A 13,439-nucleotide genomic window follows, 5' to 3' on the forward strand; every position below is an offset into this window, starting at 1 on the left:
CGTGGCCGCGGAGCACGCTGGGACCGCGGCCCGCCCGCCGCGGCTGAGGGAGCCGCCTGCCTCCTCCCTTCGCCCGGTGCCGCGCTGGGGTGAGAGGAGCGGAGCCGGGTTTTGAGAACTTTTTCTATAAACGTTAAAAACAGAGTTTGGGTATTCACCACAAGATTAAATAAAGCGCTGGAGGAGAAACCAACGGTAAAAGGCTAGTATTTGATCTCTACAGATCTAGTGCACCACCGAGTGACAGACCACACACCAAAAAGGGCTGAAGACACTTAAAAGTATTTATTTACTACAAAACAGTACAGTAGAAAGCGTTTGGGAAACTTTTTATTCAATATTGGGCTACTTGGTGTAAGCTTCTGAATAAAAGCACATTTTTACAGTTAATAGTGCTTATCCCTACCCTAGTCACTTGAGCAGTTAACTAAGTTGCTTGCACAATCCTCTATAAAACCAAACAATTCAAACAGACATTCACACATTTAAAAGCAGCACTGTCAGGTCAGCCCTGATGTATTTATACAGCCGTTCTCTATTATTTCACCTGTTCTTTTTGCCTATCCCCAATATACAACTGCAGTATTATAATGGCAACTGATAGACTTCGCTGGTCTGCTGTGGTATCATTATGGCAACTTATCACCCTGCTTTCAGCCTTCATTGCTCTTGCACCTCAAAGCCTCCTCAGACATCGCTGGGACAGCTCCTATGAAGACAGGGAACACAGGTCTTCACATGCTATGAGGCTTCGCTTCCCAGTAGCTGCAAGCAGAGATTCAATATCCTGAATTACTTCAGAAGTTTTTTCCAAAGCCTCCAAGATACAGCCTTCACTGATTTCTTCCGGCTCACTCTCATTTTCTGTTTTTCCGACAGTAATACCAGATGGATTGCTTTTTGCAGCACATGTCCCTTCCAGAACACTGTTATTATCCAATAAAACTAGTGTTATTTTGTTAAGAAAAAATATCAAACTCTTCCTCCTAATGAGAAAAATACTTCTCCATATTTGTGTTCATAATTCTGCATTGCAAAGTCTCATACTTCATAGCATGGTAGTTACGTAAAGCTAAAAATTAAAAAAAGTGTATTACTTAAAATGTTTACAACATTTACAGAAAATGTCTTTAACTAAGACTTCAATTTATCCAAAAGTTACTTTAAAAAGGAAGCTATCTGATGTCACACTGCACAGTTTAACAGCATGCACTTTTCATACTAATAAAATTGAACACTGGCTTAAAGACAATTATAGAGTGGCTGTAAGCACATGCAGCTCGTCACACTTTTTTGGGCTGGCTGAACACAATGGAACAATGTTGAGGTAGTTGATAGACAGAAAGGTATTATACTGCAACAACAAGCCCAAAGGCAACTGCGTCATCCCTCTTTCAAGAACAGATCAGCAGATGAGTGTTAGCAAAACTAATGCCATACTCATCAAAGGGCTTCCTTTTTTGGTGATTTTTTGTTTTAGTTTTGTACTCTGCCACTGTTTTTGTTTCTGGTGCTGTGATGCAGAAATTGGACAGGATAAATGATAAAACAAAAATGATAAATAAGAAAACAAAAAATGGCTTAATAAGGAAATTTTAAGAAATGGGTAAGACAGTAAAAGAAGGTGACAACAGGACAGAGAGCCTTTGATGATCTAAAATGCAGATTTGAATATGCAGATGAACAACAGAATATAAAAGTGAAATCTTTACAGCTTTCAAAAGGATACAGTTAAATCTCTGTATTTTTTCAAGCTCAGCATCAGCAGACCTATGCAAGAAAATAAAGATTATTAAATGATTTAGTATCATACAAGGTTCTCAAATGTATTTTCTACTTCAGATTTTAATAGTTTCCAGCAATACTGAAAATTAAACGAGCAAAATCCAAGTGAAAAAACCACTTTATTTCTGTCTTTCATACCACTGTCCATTTGTCAGTCATTTCTGTTTCCAAAAATCAGGGCTCTGCTCTAAAAATAGTCTCTTTGCTGTATGTATGTATAAATATAGATATAATTTTCATTTCATCAGCTACTGAATCTGCTATAATTTGAATAACAAGTGCAAGTATAATCGATTTCAATCAACTCATTTTTAATACCCAGATATCTTTGCATATGATGTCAGTAGACCTTCGGTCAGTAGCATGTATTAAAAAGAACAAATATATTAGCAAGAGACACAAGTGTCATTCAGCAGTCCAAAGTACTATTTTGAACTTCTCAGTGTTCTGTTAAAAGACGCCTTTCTTAGTCTAGTTTCTGTTTTTCACCTTGCAAGATACTATCTCCGTAACATTAATCCTCCTTTGGCAAAGTCACCATAATTCTGATTTTTAAGTAAGGCAGGCAGAAGCGCAATGAAACAAGCTTCACCTAGGACTCAACTTACCTAACATTTTAAACACTGAAAGAAAAATATGAAACCACACAAAATAAATGGACTTACAATTTTCATTTTTGACCCTTCGGAAATGCAGTCTATAAAATTCACAGCTTACAGTCTTTTTATTTTCAACATTATTTGTAGTCAATTATTTAGGATAAAATGAATACCAATTTTCTTCAGTTACAGAGTGTGCAGTATATTCAGGAATCTCCTTCCTTTCATTCAAACTTCGGCACCATTCTATTGCTGTTCTGATGTACCTATGTTAACATGAAAATTCACAAAAAAGTAGTTATTTATATGAGAAATACATTCCATTAATTCAAGCAAAAAACTGAAGGCATTAAGCAATACACCTGGATCTGAAAGAAAAAGCCACGATTCAAAATCTAGCTTTTTCACCGGGTTTCCTTGCCATTTTTTGATTCCCACTTTTTGTCTAGTCTCCTTCATACCTAAATCTATGCAGTTATAGAAAATTGTAACAAAGCTGTATGATTTGTAATGAATAGTGTACAAATGTTAATTTTTGTTTGTGAATATCTACTTGCTAAAATGCAGCACAGTAAGCTTCTGATGATTCCCATAATGAGGCTGTAATTAGAGCAAGCAGATTAGAGAAAGCAATCTGCAGGCAGAGGTCAATATCTGTAATAAAGCAAAAATTGGATAAAGTGCTATCCAGTTCTATGTACCAGCTCTATACAGGACAAGGATTTTTTTTTTTCTGATCCACTGATGCAAGTGCCAAGTTGCAGCTCTAGTTATTTTTTTTTGAAAGACATTACTGTAATAATTACAATGGAATGATAGCATGCAGTGGTCCTGAGTCATACGGGTCCTGAATCTTTGTCAGATTAAGATGGAGCTTTTATCATTATGTGTTTGGTCCCCCCCCAATATATTTTCAGTAAATACCATTTCTTCATATAAAAGGATTTGTACAGAATTCTTTTATATTTAACTTTAAATTGTTTAAATTACTTATACCTTTCATAGATTCCAGGATGACTTATTTGTATCAGCTGCTGTACCCCATCAGGAGTAGTTAACTTACACCAGCCTACACCTTCATTTACCTTAGAAGAAAAAAAATTTACAAGTATTAATTTTCTGCTGTAGTCTGAAGAAAAAAAAAGCAAGTATAATATGCCAATTTAAGATTAAGTATCTATCAACACTCCATTTTAAACACTTAAACACTTGAAAGTTTTGTTAAGGATAGAATTTGGTATAGCCTGCTATGACAAATGCAGGGGAAAAAAAAGAACACCTGGCATGGCCCCAACACTCATTTTGTGCTATTCAAGAATAGATTATTTCTAAAAGTGTGTAGAAATGTTTCCAAACCTGTAGAAATTTCAGTTCTTCCTCCTTTTATCGTGAGTATATAGACGTGAGCTAGCTCACATCAGTAAGTTATACTGTGTCCTCTGATACAGTGACTATCATATTTATATAGTTTATAATAGAGATATCCTCAGACACTTTAACATCTTTTTTGTGTCTTGTCACCTTAGGGTAATAAGCAAAGACACAGAAGCCAAAAGTCTCAGCCGTCAACCTTAAATCTCACATAATTTTCCCCGTAGTGCCATTTTGCAAAAATCAACATAATCTTTTTACTTCTATATTAAGTAGACTTAAAAATGTATACGGAATACCATATGCGCAAGATTACTTTTCCAAGTAGCTTTTCACTATCCATTTGCTCAATTATAGATGATTTGAAATAAAAAATACTCCCTTTGATCAATGGGAGTGACTTCCTAAAAGGATATGGTTTCATTTTCCTCTTTAGGCATCAGTTATACACTAAAACATTTTTCATCCTTGTTTCTGGTTAAAATACTGACAATACACTAATGGTGGCATTTGCGGATAGTTCCTACTTTGATTTAGACTACTGTACAAGCTCAAGAGTAAGCCACAGCAGCAAACTGCTGTGAGTTACTTATCTCTGAAAAAACTTCAGTTTGTATTTTACAGGCATCAAAACTTCTGTTTCACTTCCTCATTAGTTTCCTAGTAACACTTCTTCATGGAGAGTTTTAAGAATAGTCATTCCTCTAACTCATGAGCTACCTGGATCTTACTACCGGAAGAGCTGAAATCCCAGACCATATTCAAGGTCATCCCATCCCAAAAAGCAGCATGGACTTTATGATCCGAGTACACAACGAGTCTTCCTATGCTGGGAATAACCTTTTCATACAGCGAAACTGGCAACATTTCTCGTCCATCTGTCTCAGGTACCTAGAACCAAACAAATACATTAAAAACTTGAGGAAAGGTTACTTACATCATTACAGCTGTTTCTATCTCTCCCAGATTTTCAATTCACTTGTTTTTCCAGACCACAAACAGCTCTCTTTATCATGCAGTTGCTTTCTGCTTCATAAATGTACCTTGACACCGCATGCTTTTGGTTCCCAAATACATACCTTCTGATCTTTGAGGATACACTCACCATTCTTCCCTCCAGATTTGGTCCTATTCCCTATAACCTGTATAATCATCCTTGTTACACTGAAAGATTTACAAATCTTCAGCTACATACCATTTTCCAGCAGCAGAGATAATAGTTATGAGTCAACGATAGTTTAGTCTTGTAGCAGTACTGAAGTATTCTGAGGAGAAAAAAACAAACAAAATATTAAGCATTTCATACTTACTATGTCTTCTAAACAGTTGCAACCTTTGTTCTGTAAGTTTATAATGTCCTCAGTGCTAACAGAAATTCCTTTAATTTTTATACTCAATATCGTAGTAAGTATTATGTGTAATTTTAACTACTGTCCTTTCAAAGTCAGAGGAGGAATTAAGGTAACAAAGATAAAGTACAGTAAAGTTACTTGGTGGCCTGAGTAATAATGGAGGATATAGGGTACGGATTTCCTGGTACGTCAGGAGGTAGGCTGTTTACCGAATACATCTTTTCTTCTCTCTGCAGTAAAGAGCAGAAAGGAGATGAGCTAGTTATAGGTACTGAAGCATGAAAACAGTATTAAGAGCTTGCAAGATATGAAATTTCTGACCTCCCAGAAAGCAACTCCAATCATATTTACATTTGTCCCAGAACACAGATAAATATCTCCTTGCAAGGTAAAAAAATGTAGCTGTATCCTTCAAGCCTACTTCTGTGGGAAGAAACATTCACAGTTTCCATGCACTCAGTATGGACCAAGAAGTTCTCTTATCAGAGAGTAGACTGTAGTTCATCACTGAGTAACTATGTTTGACTACAGGTTAAAGGCTAGGTTTGAAGGGTACAAAGATGACCCTCCCTTAATTCTGCTTTAAAAATACAAAGCACTGCATAAGCCTTGAGATGATTTCTACTCTGGGGAAACTTAACAATAGACAGCCACAGAGAGGCAAAACCATTTCTCCAGCACTGAACAGCTGGTCTGTAGCAAAGCCAGAACAGAACCTGCATGTTCTAGGTTCTGTCTCCATATAGTAAAAAAGAAAACACTTCCAAGTACATAAAGATTAAACTCCAATCAATATATTAAAGACTAAACTTCTCTTCTAAATTAGTGAGAAACGGTTATTGTAGAATCTTACTGCAGTACATACTTGAGCTTGTGAAATAAATGTTACAATGAATAAGATTTTTCTTATTGTGTCTATAATCTACAAAAATACATTCTGAAACAGAAGGAATAACCTCATTTTTTGTATGATTGATTGCTTGATTCAGTCATTTATAGTAATTACCGACGTAGGGACTTCACTATAGACTGCATAGCCAAATGTCTTAAAACTACGAAAACTGCTAACTTGAAGGAATTTGGAACTTATTTTAAAATAGTTTTATACCTTTTTTGTTCCTTTTTGGATTGCATAATGTACGAAATAGTTTCCCAAAAATGCTCCCTCTGACTTGAAAAATGAGTTGTCACCAGGATAAATTTCTGTGATGTTTGTCCTACCATGGATAAATCTAAGAGAAATAACACGATTTTTAACAAGTATTTAAAATGCTGTGTCACTAGACAAGCAAAACAGTTTAGTACGCTTGAAGAAAGCACTACGCAGAAACACATTTTCAACACAACTCTCACATGAAAAACTTTGTACAGTTTCACAAACAGCAGCGTGTACCAATTATTTCTTTCAACACAGAAGATTAGCATTACCAGGCTCTTTGTTTGCATGTGTGCATGGGGGATGGGAGTTAAACAAGCTAAGGAAAGGTTGTGTTGAGGTAAATATCCCACAAGAGCTGCTTATTCCACTGATCATAAAATACAGTGATTCTGAAGAGAAAAATCCAATTTTCTTAGTGGACCCGCCCTACCTAGTGTACACAGAGAACTGTCAGACTGAACAATTCCTGAACAACCTGAAGGTCTTCATTTCCACTGCAGCTGTGTGACTTTCATGAAGATCAATGGTCTTTTACTTGCGATCATACGGTATCTTGTAGCCTAAAACCCATTTAATGACCCAATTCTGCAACTCTGTGGTTAGACACCTGGACTTTGGTAATGGGACTTTTAAGACTAAGTATGGCTACTCACCATACTTCCAAAGAAATGAGGTATAGTACTGAAGAGCTGCTAAACATCTTGTTCAGGTGAGATGAAAACTTAGGAATTACACTGAGAAAAATGAAGAACACTGGGCAGAAAGATTAAAGCTTTCAAGACTGATTACGCTTTTATCAAAGACTTCTGGATGCTGACAGCAACTGCAGCATTTTCAAAGTTTGCATAACAGATTTGAAAGGGCAATTTAAAAAAAAAACCACTCTTTTTTTTTTTTTTTTAAACCCATATGGACAAGGTGATTTGCCAGGAAAATCCAGAGTTTAGCTGCCTGCAACATGCGAATTATGCAGGTCACCAAGACAAACATTTCTAAAGCGTGAAGTCTTCAGCATCAAAAGGAGCAATGTAATTTGCAAAGAAACCAAGCACCATAACCGTCAGTGAAGCCTGTGGGAGCTCCAGCTGCCGAGTAAACCTTTAAGAAATCAGATAATCAGATCACTTCTTTAAAAGCCTTAAACATGATTTCAGATTGTTTGTTTCAGACATACCCACTTTCAGACCTGAAAATATACTGTACTGGAAAATTTGAAGCCCAATGAACAAACAGCAGAAATGAACAGACTCTTACATGAAGATTGCGTACAACTTCTCTGAGTGAGAAAGGGACAAAGTAGGACATTTCATCTTAAAGCTTAATTCCCACACAAATGAAGTCTTCCAAAGATGAAATGCATGATCTCATACATACCTATAAAAAACACCGTGGCACCATACAATTTGAATTAGCTGATGGCATGAATACTTCTCAGTATCTTGATTCTGAAAGAAGTCACAGAAAGTCCACCTGTACAAAATATAATAAAAGCTTCAGTAAGTCCAAAGGTTGGGGTTTTTTTTGTGTGTTGGTAATCATTCCTGTACCAAGAACAGATGCATGCACACGTATTCAAAGGAAAAGAGGCCACGAATTTGTGGAGTCCTCTGATTCCTTAGTTATCCACATTGGTTGCCAAGTAAGTTTTCTCAAACCTGCAAAGGTTTTTTTTATTATTTTTAGTGGTGCTGACAAAGAATGTATGCCACTGGCCCACCTCAGAAGTATTATCTTCTCAGAAATGAAAAAAACCCAAACCAACCCAAAATCTGTGTTCTTTTTTCAGTATTTTCTTTTTCATTTACATATTTATACAGCATGTCAGAAAAGAAAATTTATTTTTCTCTGGACTAATTACTGTATATTCATTACAGTAGGATACAGAATGTTGGTTTCACAAATTTCACGTTTCAAGAAGTTCCTAAAAAAAAGAATACAATAGTAATTTTTTTACTTTTTATAGCTAGAATTCAGTTATTTTGCTAGAGGTTGAAGTTCCAAATTGCAGAATTGTGAAACAGCTGTTAACAGCTACGAAGTAAACAGCTTAAATTACCTGTGTAAATGCGGGGCTCTGCAGCTGAGTGGCAAAGCTGTAGGTAAACGAGAAACTGTTACATGTGTTTTGGGGTCTATTAAAACATCAGCTTCTATAGATGTATGGCTGTTTTTCTCACATGTCTTCATTACATTCTTAACAGTATGTAAGTTATAGCACATTAGTGCCAACGACAAAGGGTATTTCCATTCTTCTGGGTAGGAGGAAACAGACCAATGCTGTGTAACCCATGTGTATTCAGAAGAACAATTTGTGTAGAACAAAGGGCCTCCATCTCCGCCTTTTCGGTCCTTTGCTTTGGTTGGTTCTCTGTATTTACCTTCAGCACAACCATGTTCATTCTTCTTATTCTCTATTCTCATTTGTTTCAATGACATTTCTGCAACAGAATTTTTACTTGATTTTTCATACTGATCTCCAGTTTGATAGTTGCTGTTCTTTTGAGAGGAGCGTAAGGATGCTGCAGATGACTGGCTGACTTTGCATAAGAACTCCACTGTAAATTCTTGCTGCAATTCTGACAGGTAAAGGTGAGCGTAACCATCTACTGACGAGATCTTCACACTGCCATTATCTATACATCTTGTCAGATCAGCCACAGCAGAGTCAGGCCATCTAATTTCTAAGATATCGCTGAAAAGAATCTAATACAAGAAAAAGGATTGGAATGTGCGGCAAGATAAAAATTACCTGCTTCCCAGAAATTAAATGGAGGATTTACATTTAAATGAATTCAGTCCTTCTGCAAGGTGATGTATGGCAAGAAACTTTCCTGTGTATTTATTTGCCTACATGAACTCAAGAGGGAGCAAAATTATCTAACCTTCGTATCTGCTTCCTCCTGTTCTAACAGAGGTCTATCTAGCAATAATATTTTAATTTAATATGCATTCATAAACTAGTAAGGTACATGGCCAACTGACCAGGCACAACTGCCCACAGACAGTAGATATTTCTGTTTCCAACTGCTTTTTAAGAAAGACAGAAGAGAAAGCCTAAATTATCTTGATCGTATCAGTTATCAGTAGACTTCATGGAAAGACCACATTAAAATTGTGTACATTAAAACCCCATGTGCTCCGAAATCTTCTTTTTATTTATAAAATTAAAATAAGTCTGTAAAATGGCACATAACATGTATTTATGTATTCTTACCAAAACAGAAATTTATTGAAAATGTTTTGCAGCTAGGTGGGTAATTTTACTTAATCCTGCAGCACCGCAGATTAAGTTACACAGCTATTGCTATGATGTGGATAAAACATATTTCTGAAGAAGAATTTAAAATATAATAAAGATTTTAGACTTTTACAATACAACATTTGGAAAGTCTCCAAAGAATACCCTCATCTTACTGCCATGATATTCAAGTACAGATTGCTGCTTCAATTAGCACTTTGGTTCAAAACAAAAAACATTTTCACAGCATGTGCCCTTGTGCTACCCCTTTACAAAAATGAAGCAGATGATTGTCAACAAATTACTCCAAACAAGTGCTGCACCTACCTCAAACCCCAGATTAAAGCTTTGCTCAAACAGAAGATATATAGTTTAAAAAATGCACTTACCACCTTCTTAAACTAGAAACATTCTGTCAAGATAGAGAATGCCTTTCTGGCCATCTGCAGTTCTGCCCTAAACCGACGTATTTTCCTTTATATTGTCCTGATATACCTGATCACCACACAGAAAATATCTTTAGTCTGCTTTCAATTGAAGACTCCAGGTAAAGCACTGGATCCCAAATAAACACAGAAATGCAAACCCTCTCAAATAAGGTGTGGAAAAAAAACTTAGCAAACGGGTATTCACACTCCTCATCACTTATCTCCATTTAATCAGCTTTGTCTCATTTGACTGACCTTTAATCAGATATGTTTTAGCCTCCATCATACTTTGGTGAATGGAGTTAAATCCAGTTGGCGACCGGTCACAAGTGGTGTTCCCCAGGGCTCAGTTTTGGGGCCGGTCTTGTTCAATATCTTTATCAATGATCTGGACGAAGGGATCGAGTGCACCCTCAGTAAGTTTGCAGACGACACCAAGTTGGGCGGCAGTGTTGATCTGCTCGAGGGTAGGAAGGCTCTGCAGAGGGACCTGGACAGGCTGGATCGATGGGCCGAGGCCAGCTGTATGAGCTTCAACAAGGCCAAGTGCCGGGTCCTGCACTTCGGCCACAACAACCCCATGCAGCGCTACAGGCTTGGGGAAGAGTGGCTGGAAAGCTGCCTGGAGGAAAAGGACCTGGGGGTGTTGGTCGACAGCCGGCTGAACATGAGCCGGCAGTGTGCCCAGGCGGCCAAGAAGGCCAATGGCATCCTGGCCTGTATCAGAAATAGGGGGGCCAGCAGGAGCAGGAAAGTGATCTTGCCCCTGTGCTCGGCACTGGTGAGGCCGCACCTCGAATACTGTGTTCAGTTTTGGGCCCCTCACTACAAGAAGGACATTGACGTGCTGGAGCGTGTCCAGAGAAGGGCAACGAGGCTGGTGAGGGGTCTGGAGAACAAGCCTTATGAGGAGCGGCTGAGGGAGCTGGGGTTGTTTAGCCTGGAGAAAAGGAGGCTGAGGGGAGACCTCATTGCTCTCTACAACTACCTAAAAGGAGGTTGTAGCAAGGTGGGTGTCGGTCTCTTCTCCCAAGTAACTGGCGAAAGGACGAGAGGAAATGGCCTCAAGTTGCGCCAGGGGAGGTTTAGATTGGATGTAAGGAAAAATTTCTTTACTGAAAGAGTAGTTAAACATTGGAACAGGCTGCCCAGGGAAGTGGTTGAGTTACCATCCCTGGAAGTACTTAAAAGATGTGTAGATGAGGTGCTTAGGGACATGGTTTAGTGGGCATGGTGGTGTTGGGTTGACAGTTGGACTGGATGATCTTAGAGGTCTTTTCCAACCTTAATGATTCTATGATTTTATGATTCTATACTTTGGCCCAACACTGGAAAAGCCTGTCCAATAAAAATGAAACATGGCAGTACTAGTGTATTAGTAAGGTGGGAAAGTCTGCTGAAGATATTTGGGGCACTAAAGATGAAGATTTACCATAAAGAATTGCAAAAGGACCCTAAAAAATAAAATAAAATGACCAGACAATAAGGCTGCAGATAAAAATTCAGTGGAGAAAAATGTAATGTGAATAAATGGGGAAAAGCAACTCTACATATAAAAGGATGGGCTCTGAGCTGACTACCACCACCCAGGAATAAGGTCTTGGTGTTACGAATGACAGTTCCATGAAAATATACTCTATGTTCAGCAGCAGTTCAAGCAGTGTATCAAATGTTTGAAAATTCCAGGAAAGGAACAAGAACAAACAGAAGATGTAACCATACCACTGAATATATTCAAGGTTAACCTGCATTTTGAATACTATTTGCAGTTCTGAACTGGCCACACCACTGACAAGATCCCCCTCATCAAGCTATCTAGAAATGTGGATGGTTAGTGTGGCCAAAGCAGAGCCTAAGCAAACTGTAGTACTAGGTTGTTTTTAATTCAAGCATAAGCAAAGTAATACAGTATAACCATAGAAGCGTTTCTGTACCCAGCGGCCCAGCAAAAGTATTGTCACTGCTAGTAACAGGCCCACAGGCCTCAGGCTAACTGTGTCTTATGCAAACAGTGCAAGGCCCCAGGCTGGCCTGTGAGGGTCAGCAACTTGTTATGAGAACATTCTGAGTGAACTGGAGCTTGGTAACTGTGATCTCGTTATAATGGATACTTCCCAGAAGTGTGGGAAATAGCAAAGGCCTTGAAAACACGGGCACTTGGTTGAAAATAGAGGCCACAGAACAATAAACTGAGTGAATTACTGTAGAAGTACAATCTCAAGAGCTACAAAAAGACTGCTTTTGCTTTAGGAAAGGCAGCAGCTGATAAACTGAGACTTTATGTTAGAAACTGTCTAGAAACCCAGCCATCTTCCAGAAGAACAAGATGCTGGCCTCGGGGAGGTTGGAGGGTTACCCACTAGCACTAACGACAGAGCATCAGCTCTGTGCTGCTGTACCTTGCAGTGAATGTACGGTATGACTGTTAAGGACTAACTGCTATGTAGTGATACTGATTGACAGTGTTTTCAGCAACTAAATATTAGCATGAAGTGTGTTACTAATGAAGCGTTAGTCTAAAAGTTTTAAAACTCGCCTGATTTATCAGTCATCTTAAGACTCCTACCACAGGGTGCACACACTTGCATGCATTCAGTGAGAACACCAAAGGGATGCTGATGAGGAGTAAAGCGCCTAGAAACGGTAAATGGGGTCTCTGGATGGACCTTCAGTCAGACCTGGAGTAGCCATTCCCACTGAGTGACACTCTGCCCCAGTCTTCTCGCAGGCCCCCGTAACACACTCACACAGGTATTTCAGTGGGGAAACAATGGGATTCTGAACCTGACAGCCTCTTGGAAAACACTGTCCTATTTCACCTAGTCTTCCCTGAAACATTTCAAGTGCAGAAAAGTGACAATATATAAAACAGCTTATTCTATCACATGTACAAAGCCCTAGGTTTCAGTCTTACTAAGAGTAAACAGACTCTTTAGTGTTCAGCTACAAAGGACATGCATAGAGGACTAAGTAGCAGTTAAAACTGTAATTGAAAATGGTAGTATTCTAATCAAGTTGACAAATGCATTAGCCAAACAGTACTCTGTAGATCTTCAAGGCCTGTACTCATCGTACACATGCATGTAGAGTTATGTAAGTCCACTTTGTCAGACTACTAGGGAAGTTTATTTTATAAAAGCACTACATGTGTAACTCTCACCTTTTTTCTTTCTGGAGGTATAACACGTGAAGGTAAGTACGGGCGAGAAGAAAACTTGTTCCGGAAATCTAGAGCTCGTAGAAGTTGTTCCTATTGAAGTGCGAAGAAAAACAAAACGACACAACACAGTCCGGTTATATCATGAGGTTTTCTACACAGTGACAAAATTTTAAGCTGATTTCATCCTCCTCTTTTCTGGAGCAGAGGCTAAGAAATCCCCTCCGTTTTACACAGAGGAACAACAATTTTGGTTTTGCTGTGCAGCAGAGGGAACAGGAGCGCTGCGCGACGCCCCGTTCCCGCGCAGCTAGCCGCTACACGCCTGACAGGACCGCGGCCGCGGGCGG

The 13,439-nt window shown here is 38.5% G+C and overlaps 1 protein-coding gene across 1 annotated transcript in view; it reads right to left on the reverse strand.

Moving 5' to 3' along the window:
* Positions 1 to 338: 338 nt before the first annotated feature.
* The window catches only part of LOC103917486 (chromosome unknown open reading frame, human C5orf34), a 14,084-nt gene continuing 983 nt past the window's right edge, over positions 339 to 13,439 (reverse strand). Inside the window, exons 2-12 of the mRNA XM_009324630.1 lie at positions 13,093 to 13,182; positions 8,323 to 8,969; positions 7,641 to 7,736; positions 6,216 to 6,339; positions 5,246 to 5,337; positions 4,951 to 5,020; positions 4,476 to 4,646; positions 3,381 to 3,469; positions 2,558 to 2,650; positions 1,730 to 1,770; positions 339 to 945 (exon numbers count right to left, since the gene is read on the reverse strand). Of these exons, the coding sequence (XP_009322905.1) occupies positions 710 to 945; positions 1,730 to 1,770; positions 2,558 to 2,650; positions 3,381 to 3,469; positions 4,476 to 4,646; positions 4,951 to 5,020; positions 5,246 to 5,337; positions 6,216 to 6,339; positions 7,641 to 7,736; positions 8,323 to 8,969; positions 13,093 to 13,182 (1,749 nt within the window). The 3' untranslated portion in view covers positions 339 to 709. The remainder of the gene's footprint in view (positions 946 to 1,729; positions 1,771 to 2,557; positions 2,651 to 3,380; positions 3,470 to 4,475; positions 4,647 to 4,950; positions 5,021 to 5,245; positions 5,338 to 6,215; positions 6,340 to 7,640; positions 7,737 to 8,322; positions 8,970 to 13,092; positions 13,183 to 13,439) is intronic.

Source organism: Pygoscelis adeliae, unplaced genomic scaffold (genome assembly GCF_000699105.1).
Source record: "Pygoscelis adeliae isolate BGI_AS28 unplaced genomic scaffold, ASM69910v1 Scaffold320, whole genome shotgun sequence".
Taxonomy (NCBI): domain Eukaryota; kingdom Metazoa; phylum Chordata; class Aves; order Sphenisciformes; family Spheniscidae; genus Pygoscelis; species Pygoscelis adeliae.